Below are 25,206 nucleotides of genomic sequence, written 5' to 3'. Positions count from 1 at the left end.
GTAATTGTTTTTTAAAGTTTCTTCTTGATGGCTATAATATATTCAAAGCAAAGGAAAAAAAATCCTATTCAGCAAATGGCAAAAAGAAAAATTCATCTGAGAAGATACTTTTCAATATGAAAAATTAAAATGGGTGTCAAGGAAGCATAAGCTTACTGGTATTCAATGAACATCCATTATCCCATAGTTCTTTCTGGAAAGTAACTTAACTGACAATACAGCACTGAAGTAACAACATATAATTCAGGCTCTAAGTAATTATCCTGGTACACATTTGCACACGCTATCCTTATTGTAACTCCCTTGTTAGTTTCCATTTCCTCCCCTGGCCCTAGACTGAGAACCTTTTTAAGTCTCCACCCGGCCCTTTGATTGGAGGGTGCAGTGTCTCCTAGACTAGATTCCAGGGTCTCAAAATGAAAATATTCTCCTCAAGTTTTGTGCTGGTGAGCTCTCAGACTGACCTTTTTCTGCTTCTGAAACTTTGCCTTTCAGTAGTTTTTCTTTCTAGGAGATTCTTTGTTTCCATTTCTTTAAAGATTTTCTCCCAATGCTGGTCCTTTTGCTCAATCTGAGGATTTTATAAGCTCCTCTTAAGACCTTCTTTCTCTGCTAAAAGCTCCTTAACCTCCTGATAATTAGTAGGTCATTCGACTATTTGTGTCTTATTAATTCACTTCCTATGACCCTTGGGGAGCCAAACAAGACTGTACAGATGCTGAAGAGTCCTGACTCACCATGCCCCATTTTTACTTTATATTTCTCTGACACCAACTAAAGCCTTCTGTATCACTTCTTGCCCCAATTCTTGTTTCACAGTGAAGGAAAATAGCAACCCAGTTTCCTGGATCTGGACCCATTTATGGTGTCTCTAAGTGATCTCAATGATGATGACAGTATCTTCAGTAATAAGGACATAAAGCAGACACAGATTTATACTCATACATGGCTAGCAGACGCCAAAAAACGTGTTACTGTTCTTCTATATCTTGCTGACCAAGTCAAATGAATCAAGCATTACATTATGACTATGGTATGCTGGAGCTGTAATTTTTTTTAAAACCTTTGACTTCTGAGAGAAATAAAAGGAAGCAGCATACATAGAATAAAAAAGACTAGTCATAGCTATTTTTATGAGTGCTCCTAAAAATTAGACTAAACAGTGAAAAGTCCCATTGAAAAAGCAGAGAGTAGAGCAAGGAAACATAAATTACTGGTTGATTACCAAGAACCTATCTCAACCTAAGGAAGCTTTCTAACAAATTCCATGTAATTACTCTAAACTGCTTAGAATTCTGTGGTTATTTAACCATAAACCCAGCTGCTATCAATACAATGCAACAATTAAAATTACATATTAGATAAAAATTGCTAAGAGATATAGGGGGTTATCATTATAATCAGACTATCAAAGTCTAGCCATGAGAGCAGACATAAAAGTGAATAAAGCAGAGTATGTAGTTTCTTGATTATTAGTTAACATGTTAAATCAAGAAGAAAACATAATATATTAAACTAGCATAGAAAGAATGAAAGCAAATATAGAAATTGAGAGCCATCAAGGTGAGGTTACACAGTTAGGTCTAGGATGAGAGATGTACTATTTCGTATATCTTCAGAAAAGACCAAACAAGATTTGGTATCATCACACTATTTGGTTGTTGATGGGCAACTATTTTAAATTCTGACTAGAGTGATGTCTGCAAATATACAGGCAGGTTTTAACAGGAAGAAGGTAAACTGACAAATAACAGGCACAGTAGTTTGCACATAGTAGTCGCTCACTATAGTGGTATAATAGAAGTCTGAAATGAATTAACTGTCAGCAGACCTGCACAGCACTGAGGATGAACCCATTTAAGAACCAGGTCATTCAGTGGTTTCCATGCCCTTATTTCAAATTGTCGTTTCAAACAAAACATGATGTCTTATGGAGACAGCTTTGTCGTTTAGGATTTTTCTAAGAACTAGAAAAGAGGTATTTTCTGAAGGAAGGGAATTTTCCACCTAGCTGTTACAGGGAGCAATTAGTTCAATTAATGACATAAACACTGAAGCAGTGACTAGGCCAGTGAATCTGGGGACTTCGTTAGTGTGTTATGAAGTGAAGGGCTCACTCAGTAATAGCCTGCAGAAGTGACAGCCTAAACCAAAGGCTTTTCCAGAGAAAGACACACTTGCCATTTATGCTTCAACCACCTATCCTCAAGGTGAAGAGTGATTCTCAAAGGCTGGCCCCTTTCAAGAGGTCTATGAGGTTAGAGCTGTTTTTACAGTAACACTAGCTTTTTCACTCAAAGCCTCACAAGTTTTTCAGAGATGTGACGTGTGGTGATGTCATTGCTCTGACAGCTGATGGGATGTATGAAACAGCTCTGAGAATCCAGCTGCCTTCAATTAAGCCAGGTATTAAGAGTTTGTAGAAATACAGACAACACAGCCCTTTCCACCAGGTTTTGGCATTACAAAAAGTGATTTTTCATAAAAAAATATGTTATTTATGTTTACTATTTTAATGAATAAATATATAAATATTTTAAAATATCTTGGTCTGAATTTCTAATACTGTAAATATTGGTAGACATAACCCACACAATCAAAAGCTCTTCAGAGTCCTCAATTATTTTTAAGAGTGTAAAGGAGTCATGAGACCAAGAAGTTTTAAGAACTGCTGCTATGGAGACTTTACTGAGTTGCACTGAAATTATCTGCTCATCCTTCCCAAGAGCCTACAAACTCTGGAGAACCGGATCCTCCCCTCTTCATCTCAGTATAGCCCAGTATTATATTCCTTTGTTGTTTGCAAATTAATGAACAAAAGTGTTGTTACATTCATAACATCAAAAACTAAATTTAAGATCTACACAGTATATTTGTCTCCTAAAAGATGACAAATGAGAAGCTAAGCTGACTCTGAAGTTGTTCACTACTTATAGGTTGATTTCTGCAGCTACCAGAAACAACACAATGCCACGAACGGCTTGTGAAACTGGTTTTATTGGTCAATAATCATGCTAATCTTATTTATATGGGCCAGTTGTCTGAAAAATTAGGAAAGAATCTGGAAAAGCAGAACCAGAATTGGTGTGTTAGGATGGTCAGATCAGAGATGAATATTTCCTTTTCAGTTTCATCTGTTTGTTGATGTAATGTTGTTTGTGTAGTAAACAAACATATTTGTCCAGGAGAGCTCTAGCTCTGAGGAAAAAATAAAAAGGACCACTCCTTTGTTTGCAGAGATGAAATTATCAGAGGAGAGTGAGGGGCTAGGATGTGGACGCTAGCAACCATCTCCCTTCTCAAACAAGCAAGCACATACAGTTCTAGTACATGGTTCTGAAGAAGGAAGAGAAGATATTTCAACAGTCTTAATTCTTTCCAGAGGCCACTGTACTTAACCAGTAATACCTAATTTTCTTAAATACCTAAAACCATGCTCATGGTAAGCATCAGAGCACCTTCTTTTAAAAATGAATAAAATTAGTCAGGATAATAGTACAGTGTTTTCCACAGGAAAATGTTCATTCATTCATTTAAAAAAACATTCATTTGGTACCTTCTACATGTAAGGACTTTGTAGTAGACAGCATAGAAGACACAAATGAGTCAATCAGACATATGTCCTGTGCTTAAGAAGCTTATATTTTAGTAGTGTTGATTGTAATATACATAAATAAAAATAAAAGGTGGTGAGAATTATATATAAATCATTATGGCTATGACTGGCATTATAGCATTTAGACACACCATCTGTTTCCTATGTCTTATATGATGCAATTACTAACAGTCTTACATAGAGGAGATAAAATACAGTCATACATGTGTGCTGACATGTGTGTATGTAAATAAAAACTGCAAAGATGCTCTGAATGTATAATTTATAATAAGGAGCCAGCATTATGGTTAGTACCAAAGAACATTCAAGATGACAGATGTGATTATTTTTGAAAAAACAAGGAGCTAGCGTTGCACATAATAGTGATAAACCGCAGTAAATTATAACAGTTCTGAGCCATAATAGAAACTCTAAAGAAGAGGTGCCATAAGCCACTGCTGTAAACCAGTTTGGATTTAGCTACCTCGAATTTGTGTCCGTAAAACCAGCTTCTACAACCTGTTTTTATTGGACAAGATTCAGTGACTGTTCCTATAATCTTCTTGTGTCAGTCCTTCAACATGAATATGAGTACTCCAAGACAAGATTCTTCAAACTGGAGTACATATACTCTTGAGCGTGCATGCAAGAATTTTTCAGAGCACAAGCATGGAGAACATGAAGGGAATCAGTGTCTAAACCTGCAGTTCTCACACATGCTTTCCAAGACTGATCTGCTAGGGAGAAAAAAAAAAAAAATGCTTGTGCTCTAAAAGCTTCTTTTTCTAAAAAGTCATACTTAACAGAATCTCACCAAATGCATATTCCTGGGTTGGAAACCCCTCAGTGGTACAGATGTAGGGACAACTCTAGGAACACTTACTTCTTATATAGTCCCATGAAAGCAGAGCATCAGCAGCTTCAGAACTAAACCACTGGATGGAAATATGCAAATGGTACCTGTTATTTCATCTGGGCCTCATCTCTTTTAGAAGTGAAGTGGCTGCCAGAAGGATGTGTATTTATGCACTGGCTTAAGTTGAAAAAAAAAAGACAGACTTTCCCTGAACGTCTGTTTTGGCTGACTGGTTTGCCAATGATGACTTTTAGATTATATGGCAGATGTTAATATGTATCTTCTGCAGTTATTTAAACCCTGAATACAAAATTCCAGATTCCAGTGAAGTGGTACTTAGTTTAAAAAATTATTTTAGAACAAATTATCAAAAGAGAAGTTAAGAAAACCCCATTTAAAATAGCACCAAAATGAATAAACTACTCAGGAGTAAGTTTAATAACCAGGAAGGTAAAAGATCTGTATATTAAAAACTGTAAGACATTGATGAAATAAAATGAAGAAGACACAGAAAAATGGACTGATGTTCTATGTTCATAGATTGGAAGAATATTGTTAAAATGTCCATACTACCCAAATTGTGAAGATTCAATGTAATTCCTATCAAAATTACAATGTATTTTTTCACAGAAATAGAAAAATCAATCCTAAAATGTATATGGAACCAAAAAGATGTTGAATAGCCAAAGCAGTCTTGAGAAAGAACAAAGCTGGAGGCATCACATGTCCTGATTTCAAAGTATACCAGAAGGCTATAATAATGACAACAGTTGGTATTAGCATAAAAAAAGACATAAGAGACCAGTGAAGCACAAAAGAGAGCCCAGACATAAACCCATCCATATATGGTCAATTAATCTTCAACAAAGGAGCCAAGAATATACAAGGGGAAAAGGATAGTCTCTTCAATAACTGGGGCTGGAAAAACAGGACATGCGCATGCAAAAGGATGAAATTGGACTCCTATCTTACATTACACACAAAAATAAACTCAAAATGGATTAAAGATTTGAACCTAAAACCCGAAACTAACATTCCTAGAAAAAAATACAGGGGATAAGCTCTCTGACAATGGTCTTGGCAATGAGTTTTTAAACTTGATACCAAAAGCAAAGGTAATAACAGCAAAAATAAGCAGATGGGATTTACATCAGACTGAAAAGCTTCTGCACTGCAGAGGAAACTGAACATAATGAAAAGGTAACTTATGGAATAAGAGAAGATATTTGCAAACTACATATATCTGATAAGGGGTTAATATCCGAAATATACAAACTCATACAATAGCAGAAAATCCAAATAACCCAATTAAAAAATGGGCAATGAACCCAAATAGACATTTTTCTAAAAAAGATACACAAATAAGCAGGTGTATGAAAAGGTACTCAACGTCACTAATCATTAAGGACATGCAGAAACACCATGATGAGATATCATCTCACATCTGTGAGGATGTCTGATATCCATCTCACATCTGTGAGGATGTGGAGAAAAGGGAACATTTCCTGTACACTGTAGGTGAGAATGTAAACTGGCACAGTCACTTTAGAAAACAGTATGAAGATGTCTCAAGAAATTAAAAACAAAATTACCATGTGATCCTTTGGTATATACCTGAACAAAAAGAAATCTCTATCTTGAAGAGATATCTATAACTGCAGCATTATTCATTCTAGCCAAGGTATGGAAACAGCCTAAGTGTCTGAGAACGAATGAGTGGACAAGGAAAATGTGGCACGTATTTGTGTTTAAATACAAATGTATTTTACATATGTAAATATGCAAATACTTTACATATATAAATGTATATGTGTAAAGTACATTTTATAAAATGTATATAAATGTATAAATCTATAACATTAGTGGACACATGTTACATATATGATACACTATATAACATATATCTACAGTACAGATATACATTTATATATGTGTACACAGACATATATATGGTGGAATATTATTCAGCCTTTAAAAAAGAAGGAAATCCTGACATTTGTGACAACATGGATGAACCTAAAGGGCATTATGCTAAGTGAAATAAGCCAGGCAGAGAAAGACAGATGGCACATGGAATTGCTTAAATGTGGAATCTAAAAACAAGTTGAACTCAGAGAGTAGAATGGTGGCTGCCAGGGACTAAGGGAATGGGGGGAAATAGGAAGGAGTTGGTAAAACTACAGTTATAAGATGAATAAGGCCTGAGGTTACAATGTATAACATGTGACTACAGTTAATAATACCATATTTTATAGCTGAAATTTGCTAAGAGAGTAGAACCTAAGTGTTTTTACACACACACACACACAGAAGGTGAATATATGAGGTGATGGAACTACTGGCGGGAATCCTTCCATAATTCATATGTATATCACTACATTGCATGCTTTAAATATTATCTTTCAATTATACTTCAGTAAGTAAAAAAGATAGCATTTGCTAAAAGAAAGTGCTATAATTCGGCTTCCCTGGCGGCTCTCAGTGGTAAAGAACCCACCTGCCAATGCAGGGAGACACAGGTTTGATCCTTGGGTTGGGAAGGTCCCCTGGAGAAGGAAATGGCAACTCACTCCAGTATTTTAGCTTGGGAAATGCCATGGATAGAGGAGCCTGGCAGACTACAGTCCATGGGGTTGCAAAAGAGTCATACAGAACTTAGCGACTAAACAAGATAATTATTCTTTACATGAACAAATTAACTGTACATAATAGAAAATTATTTTAGGAGCTATAAGAACAAATAGTTGAAAACCAGTGCTCTATGAGATATGAATTAAAAAGAATGTAAGCACGATGATAAATGAGAATTTTTATTTAGGCTGCTAAGTTTCTCTGATACACAGAATGTGCCTTGAGAAAGACACCATTTGTGGACCAGGTCCATGAAATAGTTGGTGTTCCTGTTAGAGAGGCAGTGTGGTTGGGGAAAGAGAACAGGTTCTGCCCCTTCCTGATCTTTCTGACTCTCCATTTTCATTTTCTCTGTAAAGTGGAGAGTAATCTCAAACCCTATAAGCTTACCATGAGAATCAGAACTAACAGCTATAGTTAATAGCTCAGTGCTTGGCAGCACGTCACTGGCCCTAAAAGGTAGCCATTATACAGTCTCATATATTTTAGTCTTTGGGTTGAAACTACAGTTATTTACTGCCTTCTTAAAGGAGAAAATTTAGTTACTAACTCAAACACTTCTGATATGCATTTTAAGATTTTAAGTCATTTTTTCCAATAATAACAACAGATTTTAGATTAGTCATTAGTCCTGCTGGATGTTCTCTGTGAGAAAAATGCATTTTAAGATTTTAAGTCATTTTTTCCAATAATAACAACAGATTTTAGATTAGTCATTAGTCCTGCTGGATGTTCTCTGTGAGAAAAATGGATGGCCCTGTAGGTCAGGAATACAGGCTATACCCACCCACAGTTGGGGATATTATTAATAATGAACAATTGGGTAAGTTAATATTCAGCCAGAATACCATTACTAGACAACATCTGACACATAAATAGTAAAGTCTTAGTCCTGACATCACCTGGGAACTTGTTACAATGCAAATGTTGAGGTCCGCTCTTTGCCTTCACAATTGGAATTCACCATTTAACAAGATTCCCAGGTGATTCAATTGAACGTTAAACTGTGAGAAGCACTGGTAAAGAACAGGCTATGAGCAGGGAAGATACCACCACCAGGCGTATATGTAATTCGAGTGGGAAAGCTGAGTAAGGACCATAAAGAGCCTAACTTGTAACGACAGACTGATAGATACACATGTCTATAAACACACAACTCATACACAGGTGTAGATCACAGTGGTTTTCAATGGGGGGTGGTTCTGCTCCCCAGAAGACATTGGGCAGTGTCTGGAGATATTCTTGGTTGTCAAAGCTGGTGAGATGCTCCGGGCAGGCGTCTACTGAGGCGAGACCAAGGACGCTGCTAAAACATATTACAGGGCCCCTTACCATAAAGAATCAGTTGGCCCAAAATGTCAGTAGTGCCGAAAATGAAGAACCCCTAGCATAGATTATACAAACCTATCGATTGGAAAAGGCACTAAGACATAGTAATTGGAACTATTCATGGGAGAAGGAGCAATAATTTGACCTCACAGTTCTGACGGAAGAATTTCATATCTAGATATCTCAAGATCTGTGCTGTTTTCAAGATTATGAGTATCCTGATTAAAAGCTCTCAGATTTCCTTACCTGCTGTTACTAGTAAAACCAGAGTCAATGATAACCTTGTTACATATAAAATTAGTCAGCTTCAATACCTAAAACCCCTTAACATGCAAAGAAAGATAAAGGATACAAAACTATTACTGTTTGGTTTAAATCCCAAGGAAGGAAGCTGCCTCAGGGGACCCTCAATTGCTAAATTGTGACAGCAAAACTTCTCCTTACATGAACTAATTTGTCCGTGAAATCTGAACAGATGTGAGGCTATTTATTATCTTAATCACTGCACTTAGTGCACCTATTCACGTAGCTCACTATGGAAGTATTCCAAGGTTTGCTTAGGAGATGGTGCCACAGACCTTACTGGAGCTGTTATATAATATGTGGTAGATGCTCCTTACTGCCTTTCTAAAATTGGAAAACTCTAGAACTTTGGAAACATTTGGCTTCAAAAGTTTTAGATAAGTGATTGTGAACCTGAAATGACTAACATGCAGTCAATACTCAGCAAATATTTGCTGAAAGCATTCAAATATATATTTGAAAAAAATACACATAGTCAAATATGTGTGTATATACACATACACACACACACACACACATACATATATACATCCCTGAAGTAGTAATTAGCAGTGTGACAATTAGTCACACTACACTGTAGTAGTGTTCACACTACACAGTCTGTAGTAGTGTACACACAACAGGTCGGGCTTGCAGCTTGAAATCTTGTAAGACTAGCTAACTTTCCAAAGAAACAAGTTTCTTCAATACTATAAACCTCAAACTTTATCCTTCAAAATGTTTCTGGCAAGAAACAGTGAATGATTTAGGATAAACCCATTCACCATACCAGAAACTGCTACTGCTAAGTCACTTCAGTCGTGTCCGACTCTGTGCGACCCCATAGACGGTAGCCACCAGGCTCCCCCATCCCTGGGATTCTCCAGGCAAGAACACTGGAGTGGGTTGCCATTTCCTTCTCCAATGCATGAAAGTGAGAAGTGAAAGTGAAGTCACTCAGTCGTGTCCAACTCTATCGACCCCATGGACTGCAGCCCACCAGGCTCCTCCATCCATGGGATTTTCCAGGCAAGAGTACTGGAGTGGGGTGCCATTGCCTTCTCCGACACCATACCAGAAAAGCTGATTCCAATTCAGTAGCATAACTGGTGTCTCCGTCTCTTTCTGTCTGTCTGTCTCTCTCACATATATACACATCCCTGCAGTGTGTAATAGCACCATGTGTAACAAGCACCCAACCGGCCCTGGGATTGATCCATCAGGGCCTCCCTCCTATCATGGATTCTACTGGTTGATGGTTGGGGCTGTAACTCTTTCTGCATATAAATTCCTATCTTCTTCCCTGAAAGGCTTTACCAGACTACCTAAGGTGTGCTCATGGGACTAGTCCAGGGAAATAGCAGGTTCTTAAGAAACAAGTAGTAAGGAAACGCTGAGGCATATGTATTCAAATTGTCACTTTTATGTGTCTACCCATGTAAAAAGGAGCTTGGAAACAGATGGGGATACCAGCCGATTTTCAGAAACTACAGAAAAAGATAAATGAACTTGCACCATGCTGAAAAGATGCATCATGCTTGCTTCAAGAAAACACTGAACACAGTGGAAACAACTGAAATGTCTTTAAACTCTTTTTTGCCAGTTTTGGCAATGCCAGGATCCACTGATGACCATTCAATTTTAATGCTCTTTTCATCATACTCCAAACAATCTTCCCTTCCTCGTATCCTAAGAAAACATACCTTCTTCTCATGAAAATGAAATAGCACATGGCATTGTTTAATAAGCTGAAAAGAAATCCTGAAAAGCTTTTGTGAAACTATTCTCTAATACAATTCTAAGAACTGTAATGTAGAGAGGGGAAAATATTTCACTGCAGTATTGTTAAATACCATCCTAATGCTCATGTGGGAGGAAGAAGCACTTTGCCAGTTTCTGTAACAACTTCACCACCAGCACAGTTTACCATGGACTCTGCCACTGAGTTGTGAAGCCCCACTGCCTTTCAGGAGGGAGCCACCATGTTTCTCTTCTCAGGTTCCCATGTGTATCAAATGGGAATGGGGCAGGGCCAGAAACCCTGGGCAAGCCTCCTGCCAAGTGTGGATTAGATCATCAACCAACCCACCCCAGCTTCCGCAGAAGTGCACAGGCCACAGCCCTTGGGCCAGCCTGTCAGGTTCTCAAAACAGGAAAAACTAAAAGTGGATCCTCCCCATAAAAAAGTTTGAAAGTTCTTACATCATACAATTATTTTAAACACATTGCCTCTTGCATAGTGTAATTACAGAAGAGCAGATTCGAATCTCAAAAAGGACTCTATTTCCAAGAATACCCCAAGTTAATTTCCCTGTACAATGTTTTAAAAAGAAAGTTCTGTGGGAAGGATTAAAGACTTGCATTGGATAATTAACTCATTCCTAGTAGATAAGATACACTAAAACTCTCTATGCTTGATCAAGAAAACAAATATTTACAACTTTTCACCTATGACAAGTCCCTCAGTTAAATTCTTCAGGGATTCCATCCTATTTTAGCTTCTGTATAACAATACTGCAAAGCTGTAATTACATCCTCTATAATCAGCCCATTCCCAGTGTAATTAGGAGTGCCACAAATTTAAAACTGTGACCTCAATACTGAGGGAAAAAGTGTGTGGAAGAGAGAGTTTATACTGCATACAATATGTCTTCCATGTTTTATTGACAAATTTAAAACATAAAGAAAAAAATAACATGTTATCAAAGTCATCATTCAAAGGACTCATGATTCAAAATGGTTCCTGATAAGAGTTTTTCCTCCATCATTTCTAATATCTGACACTCATCAAGCTCTTTTGTATCAAATCCCATGCTCTTCCCATATGTTATGAAAACTCTAAACCCCTTCAGGTACTTGTCAGTTCCTCTCATTCAACTACCATCCACTGTAGGAATAAAGATAGATGTGCATGGATTCCTGACACAATGTCAGGCTAGTGTAAACCAAGTTTAAGCTGGCAAATAGGTCCATTAGTAAAGTGCCTAACTTATAAGCAATGTGAATAAATTTAATCTTAACTAAGAATAAGGAAGCTGATCAAACATTAGTAATCACATATTGTAATGTTTCAAGCAAACCATTTGATAAATACAATAATAACCACATTAATAAAACAGATCAACAGCAACAAACTTCTCAAATGCTTATGGGTCAGCACTGTGAGAATCTTAGATGAATAATCTCATTTAGTTTTCACAAATGGCCCCTGGATAATAAAGTAAGTTATCACCTCCAGTTTTCACAGAGGAAACTGAAGCCCAGGGGATGTTAAATAACTGCCCAGGTTAATTAGTTGGTAAGAGTAGGGCCAGTCTTGAAGCTTGGTCCAAGTGAGTCTTAAGCTTGTGCTTGTTTTTACAAATGTCTATTGATTATATGTTACACAAGCAATTTAAACCAAACATTCTTGTCCTTACTCTTTCACTAAGGCTCCTGGTGAGCGAAAACTGTTAACAATCAATGAGGAGTGGGAAGAAAGCAGGAAGTGGAAAAAAAGAGCAAGATTCCCCACCTCCATCAAATTCAGGAACTCCTTTCCATTACTGTATGAGTTGATACTGTCTAAATTACATACATGTTTACTCACAGCCTGTAAGTTACGAAAGTACCAGTTACAAAATAGAACGCACTCTTGTATTTTTCAGATTAAAAAGGCTGATTGACCAAGAAACTGAGTCCCGGGAGAAGAAGGAGCAGGAAAAAGAGAAGAGGGTCACCGCCCTGAAAGAGGAGCTGACCAAACTGAAGTCTTTTGCTTTGATGGTGGTGGACGAACAACAAAGGCTGACGGCACAACTTGCCCTTCAAAGACAGAAAATCCAGGACCTAACCACAAGTGCAAAGGAAACACATGCTAAACTAGCCCTTGCTGAAGCCAGAGCTCAGGAGGAAGAACAGAAGGCAACCAGACTAGAGAACGAACTGCAAACGCAGACCACAAAATTCCACCAGAACCAAGAAACAATTATGGCGAAGCTCACCAATGAGGACAGCCAAAATCGCCAGCTTCGACAAAAGCTGGCAGCACTCAGCCGGCAAATTGATGAGTTAGAAGAGACAAACAGGTCTTTACGGAAAGCAGAAGAAGAGCTGCAAGATATAAAAGAAAAAATTAACAAGGGAGAATATGGAAACTCTAGTATCATGACTGAGGTGGAGGAGCTCAGGAAACGTGTGCTAGAAATGGAAGGGAAGGATGAAGAGCTCATAAAAATGGAGGAGCAGTGCAGAGATCTCAATAAGAGGCTAGAAAAGGAAACATCACAGAGTAAAGACTTTAAACTTGAGGTTGAAAAACTCAATAAAAAGATTATGGCTCTGGAAAAATTAGAAGATGCTTTCAGCAAAAGCAAACAAGAATGCTACTCGCTGAAATGCAATTTAGAAAAAGAAAGGATGACCACAAAGCAACTGTCTCAGGAACTAGAGAGTTTAAAGATAAGGATCAAAGAGCTAGAAGCCATTGAAAGTCGTCTGGAAAAGACAGAATTCACCTTAAAAGAGGATTTAACTAAATTGAAAACATTGACTGTGATGCTGGTAGATGAACGGAAAACAATGAGTGAAAAATTAAAGCAAACTGAAGATAAGTTACAAGCTGCTGCTTCTCAGCTCCAAGTGGAGCAAAATAAAGTGACAACAGTTACTGAGAAGTTAATTGAGGAAACTAAAAGGGCACTGAAGTCCAAAACTGATGTGGAAGAAAAAATGTACAGTGTAACCAAAGAAAGAGATGATCTAAAAAACAAACTGAAAGCGGAGGAAGAGAAAGGAAATGATCTCCTGTCCAAGGTTAATGTGTTGAAAAATAGGCTTCAATCCCTGGAAGCAATTGAGAAAGATTTCCTAAAAAACAAATTAAATCAGGATTCTGGTAAATCCACAACAGCATTACACCAAGAGAACAATAAGATTAAAGAGCTTTCGCAAGAAGTGGAGAGACTGAAACTGAAGTTAAAGGATATGAAAGCCATTGAGGATGACCTCATGAAAACTGAAGATGAGTACGAGACTCTGGAACGAAGGTATGCTAATGAACGCGACAAAGCTCAGTTTTTATCTGAAGAGCTGGAGCATGTTAAAATGGAACTTGCCAAGTACAAGTTAGCAGAAAAGACAGAGTCCAGCCATGAACAATGGCTTTTCAAAAGGCTTCAAGAAGAAGAAGCTAAGTCAGGTCACCTCTCAAGAGAAGTGGATGCACTGAAAGAGAAAATTCATGAATACATGGCAACTGAGGACCTGATATGTCACCTCCAGGGAGATCATTCAGTTCTGCAAAAGAAACTCAATCAACAAGAGAACAGGAACAGAGATTTAGGAAGAGAGATTGAAAACCTCACTAAAGAGTTAGAGCGGTATCGTCACTTCAGTAAGAGCCTCCGGCCCAATCTCAATGGAAGAAGAATCTCTGACCCTCAAGTATTTTCTAAAGAAGTTCAAACAGAAGCAGTAGACAATGAGCCACCTGATTATAAGAGTCTCATTCCTCTGGAACGAGCTGTCATCAATGGTCAGTTATATGAGGAGAGTGAGGACCAGGATGAGGACCCTAATGATGAGGAGTCTGTGCTTTCCTTCAAATGCAACTCATCCACTCCCTGTCCTGTTAACAGGAAGCTCTGGATTCCTTGGATGAAATCCAAGGAGAGCCATCCTCAGAATGGCAAAATACAGACTAAACCCAATGGCAACTTCATGCAACCCGGAGATTTAGTCCTAAGCCACACACCTGGGCAACCACTTCATATAAAGGTTACTCCAGACCATGTCCAAAACACAGCCACTCTTGAAATCACAAGTCCGACCACAGAGAGTCCTCACTCTTACACAAGCACTGCAGTGATACCAAACTGTGGCACCCCAAAGCAAAGGATCACCATCCTCCAAAATGCGTCCATAACACCAGTGAAATCAAAAACCTCTGCTGAAGGCCTGATGAATTTAGAGCAAGGCATGTCCCCAATTACCATGGCAACCTTTGCCAGGGCACAGACCCCAGAGTCCTGTGGTTCCATAACTCCAGAAAGGACAATGTCACCTATTCAGGTTTTGGCTGTTACTGGTTCAGCTAGCTCCCCTGAGCAGGGACGCTCTCCCGAGCCGATAGAAATCAGTGCCAAGCACGCAATTTTCAGAGTCTCCCCTGACCGGCAGTCATCATGGCAGTTTCAGCGTTCAAATAGTAACAGTTCAAGTGTGATAACTACTGAGGATAATAAAATCCACATTCACTTAGGAAGTCCTTACATGCAAGCTGTAGCCAGCCCCGTGAGACCTGCCAGCCCTTCAACACCACTGCAGGATAACAGAACTCAAGGCTTAACTAATGGGGCACTAAACAAAACAACCAATAAAGTCACCAGCAGTATTACTATCACACCAACAGCCACACCTCTTCCTCGACAGTCACAAATTACAGTAAGTAATATATATAACTGACGACCCTTCCTTATCCGGTTTATACTGATATTGCAAGGAACTCAGTCCTTTTTAATTATCCCTCCACATCCCCCCAAAGACTGACTGAACTTGTACTTTGGGAAGGTTTATGCATGAACTATCCAAGAGTATCTGAAACTAACTATTGCCTGCATAGTCGTATCAAGTGTGCACTTACTGTATATCTTTTCATTTACATACCCTGTATGGAAAATATTTAGTCTGCACTTGTTTAAATACATCTTTATGTATTTCATTTTCCATAACTCACATTAATTTGACTGCAACTTGTCTTGGTGAAATACTTTAACATTATAAAGCAGTAAATAATTTGTTATTTTTACCATTGCTTGCTGAATTTTCTTTTGGTCATTCTGTGTTTGTTTTTTTTTTTTTTTTTTTGCATGTATAATAGAATTTTATTTCCTGTTCATAATGTCTATTAATTCTTCATTAAAAACAAACAGGATCTATTTCCCATTTATAGTCAACTTCTGATCAGGTATTAGAGGAGAAGGAAGTAGCTGAAATAAATAAAATTTTATGGCTCTTTGATTTCAAGGTGAACTACAAGATCTCACAGGAGCAAACTTGACTTCACGCTTGAGATGTTTCCTAATATCCCTGGTGCCCAGCACAGTATTTAGCACATATTAGGAATTTAGAAACTTAATAAAATGTTTACTCATAATCGCTGAATAAAATAATATTAATTTGCTTTTGTGAGCATGTATGAGCTGAGGCATGTCAGGTGAAAGAAAGAAGTGTGTTAGGAAGCCAGAAAAAGCACCTTTGGAAATACAAGTTACCTTGACAATCAAGAGTTGACTGTGTTTCTACCATACATTAAAAATCCCCTTAACATGTTTGTCTACATCTAAACAGCCACTAAAACATATGCTAGAAATCAGCCTAGAATTAGCCACTAAAACATATGCTCTTGAACACTCTGCTTCAAACCAAAAATGTCATTATTGTTCTTTTCTCCTATTTGGCTCCCAGAATAGTTTGAACTACTTAAGGTAGCTGCTTCCAACCTTACTTGTTAGTGGTCTGCAGTCAGAAGCTTAAACTTGACTGTAGGTTGTTGTTTTTTTTTTTAACCTCCCAACAAGCAAATAAAAAACAAACATAAGTTATAGAAAAGGCATATTTTTTAAAATACTGTATGTTAGTTGAGGAATTTTCTTCTGTGATTATTGTTATATGATTTTCAAGGTAGGTGAGAAAAACTCAGTAATCCTTAAAGAAAGAAAAAGCATCCTAGGAATTCTGATACTGGGACTGTCAGCATAATCTGTACCTCTGTAGCAGAGAACAACAGCTTTCAGAGGAACATTTCATATTACAAATCTGGTCCCCAAGCCACATTCCAAAAACATGATTTCAGACAAAGTAGCTCACTGCCATTTTCCCTTTTCCAACCTCATAACTGTTAATTTAGTGTGGTCAATTTTATTGCCAGTTATTGATTTAAACACAATTCATTTAGACACCCAGGAAAACTGTGAGGATCTTTAGAAGTAAAAGCCATCTTTCACAATTATCCTCCTTTTCCTGCAAAATCAATTTCATGATAGCAAAGCAAGGATTTGTTGACAGAAACACTTCCATGGTGATGAACTGCAACACCAACGCTGTGGGCTTGCATCATCATTAAATAAATTTGGATGAAAGCTGAGGTTAGTGATGAATGAGAAAGCTTCTGTTTAAACACATTTATCATGGGAATCGGCAGTGACCCAACTGTATTACAGAATACATGATGGTCTAAATGTTTTCCAAAACTGTTTTTAAGTTACCTTGGATTAGAACTTTAGAAGAAACTACAACTGTTATTTTATATCTTTTAAAGTAGACACTGATAATGTTGCTACATGGGATATCTTTTAAGATAATAATCAAGAGAGTACACATAAAGTTTTGGTGAATAGTGATCAACTAATAAAAAACAGAAATAGTTTATAATCAACTAATAATAAACAGAAACTAGAAAGAATTAAAATACAAAGTCTTCCCAGCATTTCCCAACTTTGTCACATAATGACATAAACAGAAAACACACTGGATGGATAAAGAGGCAGAGGTGATGAGCTGAGGGACTCCTGTCACGCCCAGGTTCCTCCCGGCTGCCCCAAGTACTGAGGAAAAGATCCATTTTGGGCACACTTGTAACTAAGAGTTTGAGAGGCTCTGGACTATTCATTAGTTGAACTGTTTTGTAAGGATTCAATTTCTTATCTTATGTGAGCCAAGCAATTTTATATAATAAAGTTAATACCCCAAGTCCTGTGCTCTACGATTATAATACACAAATTCTCATTTCATCATCCTGCTCCAGATATTAACTACAAATAGGCTTCCCAAGTAATTAACATTATTGGAAATCTACTGGACTTTCAAGGAACTGAACTTCTTTTAGAGGTTCCTCTACTAGGACTACTTTGGTGTAACAATTCATATCCACATCAAAATTTACAAACACTGTCGTATTAATAACATATATAGATTACTAAAAGTGCTACTAATCAAAGTTTATGGTAAAGAGAGCATCATCTCTTAAAAAAAAGTTTCTTTTCCATAAAATCATACAAAGAATGACACAGACTACATTTTTGGCCTTTAATTTCAAAAATAATTCTTCATAACTCTGTGTGCTTATGTGTGCATATGTGTATGTGGGGTTCCAGGACTTTCTTTTTATTGCACATAAAATCACAGACGAATCCTGAAAACTAGGAAGGAGAGAGGAAATGTCACTGGAAAATCTTCATATGAGATATGTGGAAGTGGAGGGTTGTGTTCTTGAAGAAAAGAAGGCCCTTGAGAGGCTCATAGGAGACATGATTGTTTCTATAAACATCTGAAAAAATATCTTCCTTTCATTTCATCTGAGGTCCTAGCTTCAGAACCAAGATTCATTTTACTCAGTCCCTGATCCTTTTAACTTTTTGAGCTGCAGCATTCTATCACGGTTTTGAATGATTCTATTTTATGACATTTTATTTTATTTTGTCAATTTATTTTAATGACATTCTTCTTGCCTTTTAAGACCATTTCCAAAGCTTTCCCAAGGAGGCCACTGCTCTGAGTTATCCTTACAAGAAGGACATTATACATTACAACAACTGGATCTTTACATACAAAGCAAAGTCTCTCTATGTGTTCAAGATGATGACAGGATTATATAAATTCTGTTAGTACTTAGAGAATTTCTACAACTACATTTCAGAATGCCAAGACATTAGGCAAAGGATAAACTAGGTTGCACTGTGAGATGACCATAAAAGGGGTATTTAATTTAAAATTTTTAGACTTGTAGTATAAAGATTCTGTGATCTTTATTGACTAAAATATAACTCCACACAAAAACATTTTTCACAGCTGTTTGATACTTAATCTTTACCAAGTGAGTCTCCTTTGAAACTTGTTAGACAAAGGCAGAGAGAGAGCTTTAATAACACTCTAGTTTCCCTACATTTTGGCTTCTGATATTGTCTTTTCCTCCAGATAATCATTTTGCTTTGCAATCCTAAGAGAAAAAATAATTAGGCAATAATGCATGCCCAAAACAATAGGATCTACATTTCTCAAAGTAAAATTCAAAACACATTATGAAAATCCCCTGATGTCCCACCCAGAGTTATCAAATCCCAGTCTCTGAGGATAGGGCCCAGGAAGCTGCATTTTTTTAACAAGTTCCTCTGCTGATTACTATGTACCTAAAGAAGGACTTGGGCTTCCCATGCAGCACTGATGGTAAAGGACCCACCTGCCAGTGCAGGAGACATAAGAGACACAGGTCCAATCCTTGGGTCAGGAAGATCCCCTGGAGGAGAGCAAAGCAACCCACTCCAGTATTCTTGCCTAGAGAATCCCATGGATAGAGGAGCCTGGTGGGCTACAGTCCATAGCGCTGCAAAGAGTTGGACATGACTAAAGCCACTCAGACATATCTACTGATATATTGATAAACACTAGCAAATACGTTCTGACTCTAGTCTTGCTCTATCAGAATGAATTACACCTGTTTCAGGAAGTGTGACTATTCCACCCTCTAGTGGCTGGCATGACAAACATGGCTTATTCTCCAGGTTTTCTTTTTATTCAAAAGAAAAGCTCAATAAAAACTGCCATTTTATAAGGTGGGAAGGTTCCCAGTTTTACAACAGTAGCAAAGCATACATGTCTGAATCTTTGAGCAGTAGCAGGCTGTCTGACAACTACAAGCTCTGTTTCACCTTCAGGTCCCTGGGCCTCAACATAACCCTACAGCATTTCTTGGGAATGGTCCAGAACATACATTAAAGAGAGCAGTTTGGATGAGCCAAAACAAAGGACTCCATTCACCTTAGGCCACAGTGAAGCAAAGCCAAGAAAGAATAAGGAAGATAAGTGGTTCAATAAAATCCCCAAACCTTAAAACTCATTTTCATTTAGATTAAGCTCCAAGTCCTTTCCTTTGTAACTGGTGGATCCTTCTACTGTGCAGTCAGAGCAGGTAACCCCCAAAGGCAAGGCTGTAGGGTAAAGAATCCTTAGGGAGTCGAGCAAGTTAACCAGCCAACACACTTCTAAGTACCCTATAATCTGATAATACATTAACGCTGTTCATATGGCAACACATACAACTCTGTCAATATTCTATCAGGACACCAGGTTTTACAACACTTAGAACAGTGCCATAAAAATATAATCTGGGCTAACCTTTAGCACTGCAGTCAGAAATCTGACAGATAATCCTCTTGTGGCCTCATTTTCAAATTTATTTTTGTCACAAAATTACTGGTCAAGAGAAATAAAATTTATCGAGTTATGTGAGATAATTTTTTGAAAGCCTGAAAGTTGTATTTTAGTGAGTTCCTTTTCCCACATAGCCAAGTGGTTCTGTATGATATTTTTGTGAGGTTATCTAAAACACACCCTTTTTTTTTGCCTATCAGTTTTGTTTCTTTTTCAAAGGCTAGTCATCTCTGAATAATCAACAATAGGCCCTACAGATCTACAAAGGCTGTCTCACTCTCTGCCATTCTTTAGGCCTCTGGAAGGGTGGAGTAAGATTACTGACATAGCACCCCTGTCTCAGTGACATCACAGCATCTCAGCATTAGTGTCTCCTCTTCAAAGAACCACAGTGGACACAACGGATCAATCCACCGATAGTGACAAACTGAACGGGGTGGGTGCTAAGGAGAAAGATTCACTGAGCTTCAAGAGCTTCCTATATCTGATATACAGAGATGAGAATCTGGAACCAGACTAAAATAAGCCTCAAAGCAACTTTAAAAATCTGCGCTGAGGAGTTTCATTGCATAAGGCTTGTTTCTACTAATTTGATAGACAGGCCTAGAGCACATGCATATTTGAACGTTTTTGTTTGTATTAATACCTTTTACCTTTGTCTCTTTCAAAGATACCATACTACAAACCAGTATTTTCAGATGAGCTTTCCATTCTTCACATGCCTTTGGAAGAAATAGAAGTCTAGACAACCAACCAACTTTGCTTTGGTGGGCAAAATGGGGGAAAGGTGGGTTTCAGCAGGATTCCTAAGAACTTAAGAAATAACCCTTTACTGTTTAGAACTTTCTAAAGTCTTCTGTGAGGCGTTTCAATCCCATTTGTATTAGCTTATAATACAGAATCATTACAAGTGATTCTATGTCTTCTATGAGGATACAAGCACCATTCATTCCTCAACAAATCACTTACAAGAATGAACCCACAAACATTTATGAAACACCCAATATTTACTCATTGCTGTGCAAGACAGCTATGCAGGTGATAAGATTTAGAATCTAAGGCAAGAGTTGAGAACTACCTTAAAAGGTAATTAAGAGCACAATACAGAAAAGGAATTCTATAGATAGCAAGTTCTATAGGCCTTTGGAGCAGGAATAGATTACCCTGGACAGGGTTCAGGGGTCAGGTTTCAGACACAGATAGGATCTGACTGGAGGAGAGGTAGCTGTCTGAGAGAGAAGGAAAACTGGGACAGAGATTCCAGAAGGTTCTCAGAGCAGAGGTGCGGGGGCAGGCAGGAGAGCAGAAAACCAGCATTCGAGGAACAGTGAGTGATGCAGTGTGGCTGACATTGACACGGCTGGGGAGTGGTCACAAAGAGTCAGACACGATGGAGCGACTGAATAACAAGATGCAAAAGGCACAGTATTGTCAGAACCTGAAGGTCCTTGACTACCATGCTAGGGCACTCTGTCCTCAAAGACGTTCTCTGGGTAGTGAGATAGAGAAAACTAATGCTTTATACACTGTTATTTTATTTCGTAATAACCCTGTAAAGTGGATATCATCACAATTTTAGAGATGAAGCTATCTCAGCGCAAAGGGGAAGCATAATAAATCGTATCTAATCCAGCTCAGAACACAGACCGGGCACCTAACATTAGCTGCCTATTCTCTGCCTCACAGTCTGCCGCTTCAGCCAGAACACTCGGAACACCCCTACATACACACACGGGGCTTTTCCCTGCTTCTTCCCCACTGCTCTGCTGCTGCTGCTAAGTTGCTTCAGTCGTGTCCGACTCTGTGCGACCCCATAGATGGCAGCCTACCAGGCTCCCCCGTCCCTGGGATTCTCTAGGCAAGATCACTGGAGTGGGTTGCCATTTCCTTCTCCAATGCATAAAAGTGAAAAGTCAAAGTGAAGTCGCTCAGTTGTGTCCGACCCACAGCGACCCCATGGACTGCAGCCTACCAGGCTCCTCTGTCCATGGGATTTTCCAGGCAGGAGTACTGGAGTGGGGTGCCATTGCCTTCTCCACCCCACTGCTCTACCTGGAGAGAATTCTCTGCTCTAATCTAGTGATCTACAGTGAAAGGTCTGGCTCGAGCTTGACCTCTTCTGAAAGCTTCCAAGATCACCATAGACAAGAGCAGCAATCTGCCTCTTCTTTCAACTCCTCCCATCTACAGACCACTGTTAAGAGCTAATGAAGGTGAAAGGCCAAGCCCCACACCAATGGGCAGGCTTGGGAAAGACTGACTGGGGATGATGCTGCAGATAAAAGATGCGAGAAAGCAAGACCAAGGAGAGGTACAAGTTGTCAGGGAGCACTAAAGCTGCAGTCCAACCCCACTCTATCCTAAAACAGGAGTCTGCAGGCAAAAGCACAAACTCCAGGAGTGAAGAATGAGTTTGGACAGGCTATCAGTCTGTGAAGACCAGAGGTACCTGATCTCCTCAGAGGTGGCTGGAGTGAAAAGCATCAGAAATGAGTGACAATGATCCACAGAAGCAACATCACAACCACACACATCAAAGTTTGTAAGCAGGTGGCCACGTTGACAGTCCTGACAGTCCTGACCCAAAATCTCCAGAGAAGGCAATCTAGGGATCAAGGTCTAGTCATCAAAAAGACAAGCACCACCAGCTTAGCCCAGAGGTGGTGAGACTTCTGCCTTTGCAGAACCCTAGAAAATCTTCCTGGGATGGCATACCCTAATTTAGGGTTTCCATTTCTCAAGCAGCATCATGACTTATAAGAAAAGATTTAAGGTCCCAAAATCACTTTACAAAAAAAGAACTGTGTATTTTTTGAGCTCGGGGAGAAATGTTAGGGTTCAACCTTGCATGCATGCATGCTCAGTCGCTTCAGTCATGTCCGACTCTTTGAGGCCTCATGGACTGTAGCCTGCCAGGCTTCTCTGTCCATGGGATTTTCCAGGCAAGAATACTGGAGTGGGCAGCCATGCCCTCCTCCAGAGGATCTTCCTGACTCAGGAATCAAACCCGCATCTCCAGCATTGTAGGCAGATTCTTTACCCATTGAGCCACATGGGAAGCCCAGGGTTCAACCTTGTCAGTCTCTAAATTCTGCTTCCAATTCAGAATTAAATAACTGTAAACTTAGGGAGTTATCACAAATAAAATTGTCATTTTAGAGAAAAATCTTCATATTGATCTCCAATTATCTCTCACAACAATTGCTGTTTAGTTGCTAAGTTGTGTCTGACTCTTTTTGCAACCCCATGGACTGTATCCTGCCAGGCTCCTCTGTCCCTGGGCTTTTTCAGGCAAGAGTACTGGAGCAGGTTGCCATTTCCTTATCCAGGGGACCTTCCTGACTCAGGGATCGAACCCGGATCTCCTGCTTTGCAGGCAGATGCTTTACCATCTGAGCCACCGGGGAAGCCTGAGCTACCAGGGAAGCCCCTCATTACAATTAAGTACATATAAAGACCTGCTTCAATGCAGCCACTCAAAGCAATTCCTCAAGAACAATTTACCAGCCTTTACCATTTAGTCAGTTGGCTGTTTTTTCCCCTTCTCTTTTTTAAAAAAAGAGCTATTCCTTTTCTGTTCTCTATCTTTTAATGGAGTTCTTGCTTAAATTCACTGATACCAGTCAGTTTTGAGGCCTCAGAGAAATATCATTTTATAGAAAGAGGAGTTAAAACTGCAATAGATCCCTAAAGAGTCCATTACATGAGAAACATTTAAACACCTGACGGGTCCCTTCAGGGTAGCTGGGATCACTCTGAGAAGGACAATCTCTCTCACAGTGACAGACACAAGCAGCACAATTTTTTATATAAAAGTTTATTCTGATTATAATAATGCATATATATTGCAAAAATTTTAGAAAATGTAAATGCTGCTGGAGTTGCTGATTTTAGCTTCTAAGAAGCGTAATGAGAGGACTAGGGAGAACAATGGACAATTAATACTATTTTCTTAGGCCGACCTATCAACTATGGCTCTATTCCAGGCGTTCTCAGACTGCCAATAAGGAAGGAAATGTGCTAAGGGGGACCATCCTGTAGTTACTGAACACCCCTGTGCTAAGGAGTGGCAGACCCCCTCAGAGACTGCAAGCTTAAGTAATCTGTCTCCTCAGCCCAAACATAATGGCCCAGGGGCCAGCCTGGTGACCACAGGAGAGGGGCAGGGTTTCCCTCCCCTCTGAGAGCCAATCAATGCCTGGAAAACGGCTCAATCACTGTGCATTGTTCAAGTACCGGAAAGAAATGTCTCCTTAGAGGGCTACTCTCAGAACTAGTCACACTCTTATCAGTTAATAAGACAGGCAGCCTTGTAGTGGGAATGTGGGCATAAAACTCACCTCTCAGGCTTTGGGAAAAGTATACAGAAGTACCCACGCTGGGAGAAGGAAAAAGTGGCAGGTGAGGGGGAATCACATTTTCTCCCTGGGCTGCCTCAGCCACTTGAATGGTATCAGCAGTTTTTCTATGATGATTCTCAAAGCAGCATCTCCAAGTTTTCAATGCCTACCAAACAGCTGCACATGGAAGATGGGACTGCACTTCAAACTGGGCATGTGCCTAGACCCCTGGGCTCTGTCACTCTCAGACTGCTCTCTGGATTGCTTTGTCTCACTTCTGGTGGTGGTCCACCACCTTCCCTGTCACCCAGGGTCAACATCTGAGTCCTATTCTCCATATCTCTGCTCATCCTCTAGATCCAGCCGACCACTCTGCCCTGGTATTTCTCCCTCTGCCCTCTCTCTTTTATGTGTGCTAGTACTCCCCACAACCAGACTTCAGAACAGATGCTACTGTAAAATAGTTAAACTATTGGATTTAACCCCATACCTCTAATACAACCTTCACTTGTGTTGCTGGTGATCTTTCTACAGCACTGTCCTGACCATGGCAATTCTCCAGTCCCTCGCCTCAAAACCGCACTTATTTAGCACTTACATTACTGAGTGGCCCAAATCCAAACTTTCCATCAGGCCTCCACCTGTCACCTCCTCTCCCTTTGAAACTCTGGACATAATGTGTGCCCTCACCAGGACGCTGTACTGACCATCTCCTCACACACCACAGGCCTTCTAGCGCTATGCCTTTGCTCATGCAGTTCCTCGGACAATAACGCTCTTCTCTCTTCGTTCCTTTACTGAAATCTTACTCCTACCTTAAGTGTCAATTCCTCCAGAAAATTATTTTTCTCAATTTTCCTCTGAGTTTCCAAAACATTTCTGTTTATACTTTTATTATAGCACTTAATTTTGCCTCATTATAGTCTTTTGTCACCCCTCTTACACTATAATCCTATAATCTCTTGAATAAGAATAAGCTGTCATTT

The 25,206-nt window shown here is 39.1% G+C and overlaps 2 protein-coding genes across 4 annotated transcripts in view; one reads left to right on the top strand and one right to left on the bottom strand.

Moving 5' to 3' along the window:
- The window catches only part of CMSS1 (cms1 ribosomal small subunit homolog), a 394,807-nt gene that overhangs the window by 352,249 nt on the left and 17,352 nt on the right, over nt 1-25,206 (bottom strand). The gene's annotated exons all lie outside the window — the stretch shown is intronic.
- The window catches only part of FILIP1L (filamin A interacting protein 1 like), a 117,604-nt gene that overhangs the window by 83,046 nt on the left and 9,352 nt on the right, over nt 1-25,206 (top strand). Inside the window, exon 4 of one of the 2 annotated variants that reach the window (XM_061440626.1) lies at nt 12,341-15,116. In XM_061440626.1, the coding sequence (XP_061296610.1) occupies nt 12,341-15,116 (2,776 nt within the window). Of the gene's footprint in view, nt 1-12,340; nt 15,481-25,206 lie in introns of those variants that run through there. The other variant, XM_061440541.1, reaches the window with a different exon arrangement.

This window comes from Bos javanicus, chromosome 1, assembly GCF_032452875.1.
Source record: "Bos javanicus breed banteng chromosome 1, ARS-OSU_banteng_1.0, whole genome shotgun sequence".
Lineage (NCBI taxonomy): Eukaryota > Metazoa > Chordata > Mammalia > Artiodactyla > Bovidae > Bos > Bos javanicus.
This window is presented reverse-complemented; position numbering and strand designations above follow the sequence as displayed.